The sequence below is a fragment of the Phaethon lepturus genome, unplaced genomic scaffold (assembly GCF_000687285.1).
Source record: "Phaethon lepturus isolate BGI_N335 unplaced genomic scaffold, ASM68728v1 scaffold22798, whole genome shotgun sequence".
Classification (NCBI taxonomy): Eukaryota; Metazoa; Chordata; class Aves; order Phaethontiformes; family Phaethontidae; genus Phaethon; species Phaethon lepturus.
Window position 1 is genome coordinate 1 of NW_010557279.1, and position 8,724 is coordinate 8,724.

The 8,724-nt window shown below is 43.7% G+C and overlaps 1 protein-coding gene across 1 annotated transcript in view; it reads left to right on the forward strand.

Moving 5' to 3' along the window:
- Positions 1-928: 928 nt before the first annotated feature.
- KATNB1 (katanin p80 (WD repeat containing) subunit B 1) overlaps positions 929-8,724 on the forward strand; it is a gene marked incomplete at its 5' end in the record, with an annotated part of 15,096 nt that continues 7,300 nt past the window's right edge. The window contains 7 exons of the mRNA XM_010292733.1: positions 929-1,059; positions 3,189-3,306; positions 5,075-5,175; positions 5,717-5,758; positions 6,437-6,520; positions 7,490-7,605; positions 8,636-8,707. Coding sequence (XP_010291035.1) covers positions 929-1,059; positions 3,189-3,306; positions 5,075-5,175; positions 5,717-5,758; positions 6,437-6,520; positions 7,490-7,605; positions 8,636-8,707 — 664 coding nt within the window. The remainder of the gene's footprint in view (positions 1,060-3,188; positions 3,307-5,074; positions 5,176-5,716; positions 5,759-6,436; positions 6,521-7,489; positions 7,606-8,635; positions 8,708-8,724) is intronic.

An 8,724-nucleotide genomic window follows, 5' to 3' on the forward strand; every position in this document is an offset into this window, starting at 1 on the left:
CCTAGTGTTTCTGTGATTCTGTGAAATACAATGTGCCAAAAGCCCCTGCCAATAATTTGAGTGGATTTAAAAATCAGATGTCTAAGCAAAGATGCTCATTTGGCTTCTCTTTTGCCCCAAACTTACTTCTTTATGATGACCCTTCCTTGGAGTTCTATCGTTGCAAAGACCTCTCAGTGTCAGGGCTTCTCCTCAGCCCCCAGTTTTTTAACAGTCTTTTAGTTTCAATCACGTCTGTTCTTTTGTGCCCTTTTGGATCTGTATTCATCCTTCCTTTGTCACAGTTTCACACTTTGCATTGTGAAGTTTCACCTGTGTTACGTAGTGCGAATATAGCAAAGCCTCTGCCAAAGCTCAGAGAAGGGAGCTCCACCTATCCCTGCTGCTGAGTCTGACTTTTTTTTCTGTGTAAGGTAACAAACTGTACTGCTGCTAATCTGCCAGTTCCTCTCAGGTTGGACAGTCTGCTGCTGCTTTCTAGAACTGCATTAGAGGGCCTTTTGCTAGATGATTCTGCCTGCTGCGTATTTTTGCAACTTCTAAGATAGCTCGGCTGACTGAGACCCACCTGGGTACCAAAGGTAAAGCAGCTTCTGTGAGCAGGTTGCCACAGTTCAGCGAATTTTTAAAAGCTACCGAGCTGCTGCTAATGAGAGAAGATGCTTTTTGTAAGCCACATGAGCACTGGAGTTGTGAAGTTTGGTCAGCAAATGTCTGAAGTACAGCAGGCAGAGCCAAGAAGGACTGTTTGAAGCAAGATAATACTGTGACTTCTTATCTGAATAGTGGGTTGCTACAGCTTGTCCAGTGGAAACTGGAAAGTTTTTCTGGAGGAAGAAGATTGTTTTTTTTTTTTTAGCCCTTTGGGAGGGATGGGATGAAAATTATTATGCTGGTCTGTAATAACTCTTTGCTTTGTTTTGTGCAGAAGAGATCACAGCTCACAGCAGCAATGTATCCTCACTAGTCTTGGGCAAAAGTTCAGGCCGGCTGCTGGCAACTGGAGGAGATGACTGTCGGGTCAACATATGGTCAGTTAACAAGCCCAACTGCATCATGGTAAGAACAGGCCTGTTTTCATTTTTGGGGGACAGGAATATTAATTCTGAGTATGGAGGGTGGGGAATGAGCAGAAAGATTGTTGGGTTGTAACCTGTGGGACTTGTGAATAGAGTTTACCAACACAAAGCTGGGTGACCAGATTCTAACTAAACACAGGGACAGAATTTGGTAACTGGTGAGACCACTGCTCCAGAGAGGATCTGGGATGGCTGGCTGCCTTAGCTGGGCCAGTGCTTGCTCAGATAATGAATATTGTGCCCTCCGTTACGAGGCTACAGGTAGTTAAATGCAGAGTTTTGTATGAGATCAGCTGGTTTTATAGTGCAAGCTACAGGGGCCAGTTTTATACCCTGGAGTTTGCCCTCATAGCAGGAAGCATGCCCAGTAGGATGTGTTCCCACCTGTCTCACAGTCAGTAGCTGTCAGCACAACGTTTGTCAGAATAGTTTGCTAAATTGCCTCTCGGCTGGGGAAGAGTAATGCTGGGTGCAGCGTGTTAGAAAGAGTAGAGTTACCGCAGTAATGATCACTAAAGCACTCCGGGAATATATTTAACAGATGTCTATCCTGCAGCCTTTTTGCTTTGAGTGGGTATTGTGGAAAACCATCTTTAGCAAGTGTCCCTTGTCACTTGTTTAATTAACACCACAGTAATACTGTGTTATGGAAGGCATTTCTCTAGCCAGTGTGAACCTTGTGAGGAAGAAAACAGGAAAGTAGGGTCAAAAAGGCTAAAAGGAGAATGTGTCTACTTTATTTTTCCACTCATTTACAGAGGTCAAGTATAAAGAGGTTGAAATGGGTGCAAAAGATATTGCTCAGCTTTGGCATTGCTGTGCTTCTTGCATAGTTAAGCTGTGTCTTTCCAGGCCCTTGGTGGTGACATGACAGTAGTTTGAAACCAGAGTATTGCCTTCCACAAGAAGGAAGGTTGAAGGACTAAACATCTCTGTGCCCTTTCTGGGGCATCAGGGCGCTGTAGCTCTCCTGTGTGTCCTGAGAACCACAGGCATTAGAAGCTGATGTTTCTGAGAGACGGGGACTGACTGGAGCTGCTGAGGACTTCTGCCACTCTTGTATATCAGAAGAATCTTGATTTTTGGGGTTGTGCAATATATTTTGTCCTCTGAAATTCATCTTTAGTGTTTACATTTTTAAGATTCCAGATGTTTCTATGTTGGGGAAAAGGGAGAAGAGGAACTTTCCAGGTAGCATTGTGACTTGGTTCAAGTGTGAGCTCTATTTCTCAGGAAGCAGTGACAGTCGCAGCTGTAGAGTATGTAGAGGATTTCAGTTGCATGTGAAATCCTGAGAAATCCCCATCAGAAGGGGCAGGTTTCAGCTGGCGTTCCCAGCTCTGTATAAGTGTTGAAGGCATAGAGCTAGTGTACCTATTTGAAAAGACCTGTTTGAGGATGGAATATTGCTTAATTGACAAGCAAAAAAATCTACAATAGTGGTATTGGTTTTCTAGAGCTAGTTTTAAATATTTGTGTGTTTTAATTAAATACTGGCCTTTTCAAAAATACTTATGTAATTTGTAAGCTTTTAGATGCTCAAGGATGAAAGGAGCTGCATACATGTGAATGACTACCTTATGCCTCAACTTAATACTTCAGTAATAGCACTGTTCCACTGTGACACCCATTGCTGGCAGCAACATATGGCTCCTTGCTTATGTGAAGATTTCGAAGTAGCCCTGATTTTGCTCTTGTTTTGATTTTGTAACCAGTTCATGACACTTACGTGACCCATTTAAGAGCAAACACGGCGCCATTGCGCTTGCACAGCATAATTTTTATAATGTAAGCATGTGTCAACCTTGTCTGGGCATCCGCACCTAATGTTTAACTACCCATGTCTCTGTTGATGCATCCTTTAAAAATTAGTCAGTGTGCCCCAGAAAGGGGGATAACTCGGAAGGTACGTGCACGGTGCCATATGCAGTCATGGTCTTTAGGATGCTCTACCATACTGGTAGCTGATGAGGAGAAAGGACCAGCGGCACAGCCAAGTGGTCCCAGCTCATGGTGAAATACCTCAGTTACCAGTTGAGTATGAACAACGCCACTGTGGACAGGGCTGTGGCAGTAGCTGTTGATTGTGACTCGTGATTTTCTTTGCAGAGCTTGACAGGCCATACAACGCCCATTGAGAGCCTACAGATCAATACGAATGAGGAGCTCATTGTTGCAGGGTCCCAGTCAGGGTCCATTCGAGTTTGGGACCTGGAAGCTGCCAAAAGTATGTTTCGATAAGTTTTCATGTCTGTTAACGCATGCTTTTTGGAATATCCTTAGGCTTAATATCTACGCTGACCCAGAAGGTTCCTAACTTAGGAAGGAACAGGAGCCTGGCATTGCTTTCATCTTAATTCCCACCCCTCTTAGAGGGCTTTTACGCACTTCTTACTGAGACTGTAGAGCTGTGTGTGTGTGCTTGAGGAGAAATTTGTATGTGTATTGTGGAGACTGATTTGAGGAACTAGTTTCTAGGTTTTGACCCGTGTGTTGAAACCTATATTCCAGAACAGGCTCCGTGCGTCGATAGACTAGGCATGTGTATTCAGAGTCTTAGCTTAAAATTGTCAACCTTAATAAAAGGATCTAAAATCAAATTGGAAGTTTTAAGACTATTGGGTTCTGCACAAGTCCAGGAATCCCTGGCTTGCTGACCTCTTGTTCTCGTTCTTAGGTTCTAACTTTTCTTTTTTTTTCCTCAAGTGATTTTTCTCCTCTTCTGCTCTTGCATGGCCATATAAATAGACAAAGACCTAATTTTTAATAAATTGTAAAAGCTATGAACTCATCGAGCTCTGATCCTTTAAAGGCCAACTGTTGAGTCATGTTTTATTTATTGCATTTTTCTCAAATCCTTGAAGAAGTTTGCAAAGGTATCATGAATCACTTGAGTGCGTTCCAGCAGGAGAATATTTCTTATAGTTGCTCCTTGTTCATAGAAAGAATGTGTATTGAAAATAGACTTACAGTGGCTGAGCTAATAAGGCAAACAGCAGGCGGCATAAATAATAAATAGCGCTTTTGTCATTCAGACACTTAGTCCTGTTATAAAATAGTTCGGCTGTACCAGTGGAGAGTAACTGATCTGGCTGAATTAATTAGGAGACCTATGAGCCAGTGTGTGCAAATGACCACGCCAGATATGGCTCAAGAGCTAATTTCTGCCAGAGGAATCATCAGACTGTCTCAGATGATGGATGATGTAGAGGGATTGCCTCACTTAGATAAGTGCAGTTTTTCTTTCTCGAAGTTGAGTTCTGCATTTGTCTCTGCTTTCAGAGATACGGTGTACCAGTTCTACTGGTCCTTTCTGTTTTCCAGAATTACAAGGGGTGTTGGTTGATGCCTTGCTGAAGCACCATGATCATTTTTGTCTTGCGCTTCCTGAGTGTCCCTTCCCAGTCTTTGGGATGCTTCTTGCAAGGGACAATTGGACGAGTCCACTGCAAATACTGGAACATAAGAGGTGGAAGTCAGGCATGTGCCTGGACAGGGGTGCAGAGTCTCAGGAAAGGGTCTGTCTAATAGCTGCAAGGTGAACAGTGCAGGCAATCAAATGTCCCTTTTTTTTCATGGCTAAAACTGTGTTGTTCCTCGCCCCCTCATTTTGCTCTCTGTGTCACGAGTGGAAAGATACACTGTCTGACAGCTGCCTCAAAGTGTGGCTTTTTAGTTTTATTCTCAAAATGGAGACCTCTGAGTTTTGTTCGTAGTTTCCACCCCGAAGGACAGGAATTTCATTAGGATCATTGAATATGAGGCCTCTATCGCTGTTGCATCGTATTGGAAGGGTAAAGTCAGAAACGTTTTCCATAAAATAATGTATACAGGTGAATAAACGGTATGTAGCATGTCTAATGTACATTGTATTACCATCTGCTTAATGGTGAGGATGGTATGGTTAAACTTCTGCATGCTGTTTTGATGATGAAATGAACTACTAAATATTTGCTCCTTCTTCCTTCTCCCTGCTCTGCTGCTCCTTTTCCCAGTTCTTCGTACCTTACTTGGTCACAAAGCGAATATCTGCAGCCTTGATTTCCATCCTTTTGGAAGCTTTGTGGCATCTGGCTCTTTGGACACAAACATTAAGGTAAAACCCAGCTTCCCCTAGAGATTGCTCTCTTTACTTGCAGTATCTTTATTTTGAAGAGTGCCAGAACGTGTTTTGTGCCAAGCTGATGGTAGATGTTGTACATCATCATTTCCATGTGTGTGGGCAGGTGTACTTGTGAGTGCTTGTGAAATCCGTGCGTGTATTTTTCAGAGGTAGCTCATGAGTGTGACTCCTCTGTTGTGGAATGTGGCTCTGAGTTAGGGGCCAGCTGAGACCTGATGTCAGCAAGCGCAGATGTTCTGATTGCTGTGGATTGCATCTGCTTCATCAGGCTGGTATTTGACTGTAGGAACTGAGCTTCTGTGGTAAGAAATACCTTACAGAAGTGATTCTCACTCGGGGAAATTAGGTTAGGAAATACCCCTGAAGCAAACAGGGGTTCAACAGCCCCTTCAGTGTTTTCATTCTGCAGTGTTTTATCAGCTTGGTGACAGGGAGAGCTTTTGTTCTGACGTGACTCTTGGGCTCCCCACATGCTGCTCTAAGCATATCTTGTGTTTGCTTTTCTTCCCTTTAGCTCTGGGATGTAAGAAGAAAAGGCTGTGTCTTCAGGTACAAGGTAAAACGCTTCATTAACTTTCAGGCGAAGAGGGGAAAGAGATTTCTGTCGAGGACTTGTGAGCAAACCTTAAAGTGATTACGTACAATTAACTGCCTAGTTTTCCAGTATAAAAAGATCTGCGCATTTTGTGAAACGGCCTGGCAAATCTCTGCAGGCCTCTGTGAACTGTGTGGGGAATTACGGAATGGACATCGTGGGAGTTAATGTACTATAGTCTGGTTGGGGAATGGAGAGCATCCACGACTGTTTCTTTATACTGCGACCGACGTGACTGTGCAAGTCCCCACTGTACCGACATGGTTCTATTCTCGAGGCCTTTTTCTACCCAGAGAACTTGCTGTATATTAATTTCATTTAGAAACCAGCTTAATGGCACAGCACTTCCATCTGACCACCCATAAAGCTGTGTAATTTAAAATTGATTCTTATTAAGCCACATCTGTATTTACCATGCTTAAACTGATGCCAGAAATGTCTAGATGAGAGAGATTACACCCATTTAGATGGGTATCAGCTCTTGCCTGTAGTGTTTAGTGTTCTGCGAGCTGTGGACTCTGCAAAACAGTTACTTTATTTTATTATATCTTACAGGATTGAAAGACAAAAGCCAGAATTCCCTCCAAAGGAAGAAAGAAAAGAAAAAAAAAATATGCTATTTGTTTTTTCTTATTTCAGGGTCACACAGAAGCAGTTCGGTGTCTCCGCTTTAGTCCTGATGGGAAATGGTTAGCCTCTGCTGCTGCTGATCACACTGTAAAGGTAATTTATTGTGACACCCTCTTTATGTGCTCCCAGGAATGCTGGGATTGTCTTTTTACCAGGCATTGCCGGCACTCACTCATAAACACCTTCAGTTGGTAGCTGGCTGAGCCCTGCGGCTTTGCAGGGACCAGCCTGTTTGAGGATCATGTCCAGTGGGCCACAACATCCAGAAAAAAGCTGCATGTGCTGAAATGCACTTATCCAGCAGACACATTGGCACTATGCACATGAAGGTTCAGGTTTTGATGGTGGTAGAGTTGTGATACCTGAACGTTGGCCTCCATCGTCTCAGTAAAGTACAGGGTTGTCCACAGCACACTGACTGCTTCACCATATCAGCTTCTGGCTCTGCTCAGTTAATTCAGTAGAGGTGTGTTGTCGTACACATGGCACATGATGATCAATCTGAAAATTGCTCTCAGGGCTGAGCGGAGCAAGAGAAGGAATTCAGAAAAGTATAGACTGAGGCAGCGGCTTCAGTTGTTTCTGATGTGATGTGGAGGAATTGTGGGCGAAGGACTGATTTTTGTTTTCGGCTTCACATGAAATAAACTGATCAGTCATTTCACTCCACTTTTCGATGGAGACTGTAGCAGAGGAAGAACGAATTGCTAAAGGATTCAGGGTTTTTGCTTTGCTTTCAAAATTTAATCTGCAGGGACAGGTGGAACTGCAGTATTTTATCCCAGTCTAAATATAAAACAAAAGCTTCCAAGGAACGAATTAGGAGTAAAAACTGAATAGACAATTTAAAAGAATGGCAAAAAACACCAGAGGGAAAAAATAAAGCCTTAAATGTCTGGGACGGTACTCCTTCCCTGACGATTGTTTTCTTTGACAAACTTGAGTCTGTTCTTGAAGGGGTAGAAACATGAGAAGGTTGCCAGTACAGGGAAATCCAAAGTGTATTGGAATTCTTTAACATTAAATTTTTTCAATAGTGTCTCTGTTCTTTCTTTCTTCCAGCTGTGGGATCTGGCTGCTGGGAAGATAATGTTTGAGTTTACAGGACATACCGGCCCAGTAAATGTGGTTGAATTCCATCCCAATGAATACCTTTTGGCTTCTGGCAGCTCTGACAGGTACATAAGGGGAGGGGGAAAGAAGGGAATTGTATATGTTGGTTTCCTTTCCCAATGCACTTGCTTTTAGGAATGTGGAAAATAGGAATGTCACATAACTCAAACCTGCCATTGCCAGAGCCTGACATCTAGTCAGCAGCATGTCACATCTGTGATGCGCAGAACATGGAGATCTTTCCTTCTCATCCAAAATTGATGGCACCTTCTGCAACACTAGAAAACAATGTGATAGCCTCAAGCATCTCATTAATCCAGCTGACATCCTATCTGAACAGCAAGCAGTCCTGCTCAGCTAGCAGGGTGCCCTTAGCTCGGAGTCAGCTCTTAAATACCTATCTATATCTAGAGCCTCTAAGCATCTGTGGCTGGATTCACGATCTCGGCTAGACTAGCCTTCTGTGTAGGTTCATCATATGTGCGCAACAGCGAAAGTCATTCCAGCTATTAGCATATTATTTCGATACTGGATCCTACAGCAGATTTCTAGAGGGATGAGCGTCTCCCTGTACTTGGCGCTGGTGAGGCTGCACCTCGAATCCTGTGTTCAGTGTTGGGCCCCTCGCTACAGGCAGGCCATTGAGGTGCTGGAGCGTGTCCAGAGAAGGGCAACGAAGCTGGTGAGGGGTCTGGAGCACAAGTCTGATGAGGAGCAGCTGAGGGAACTGGGGGTGTTCAGTCTGGAGAAGAGGAGGCTGAGGGGAGACCTTATCACACTCTACAACTACCTGAAACCCCTTACTTTCCCAAGTAACAAGTGATAGGACAAGAGGAAATGGCCGCAAGTTGCGCCAGGGGAGGTTTAGATTGGAAATTAGGAAAAATTTCTTCACTTAAAGGATTGTCAAGCACTGGAGCAGGCTGCCCAGGGAAGTGGCTGAGTCGCCACCCCAGACGTGTTTAAAAGACGTGTAGATGTGGTGCTTAGGGACGTGATTTAGTGGTGGACTTAGCAGTGTTAGGTTTACGGTTGGACTTGATGATCTTACCCTAAATGACTCTGATTTTTTTTTTTGTTCTGTTGTGTGTACAGGACTGTTCGCTTCTGGGACTTGGAGAAGTTTCAGGTTGTGAGCTGTATTGAAGAAGAGGCTACGCCTGTCAGGTATATTAAATTCCTGC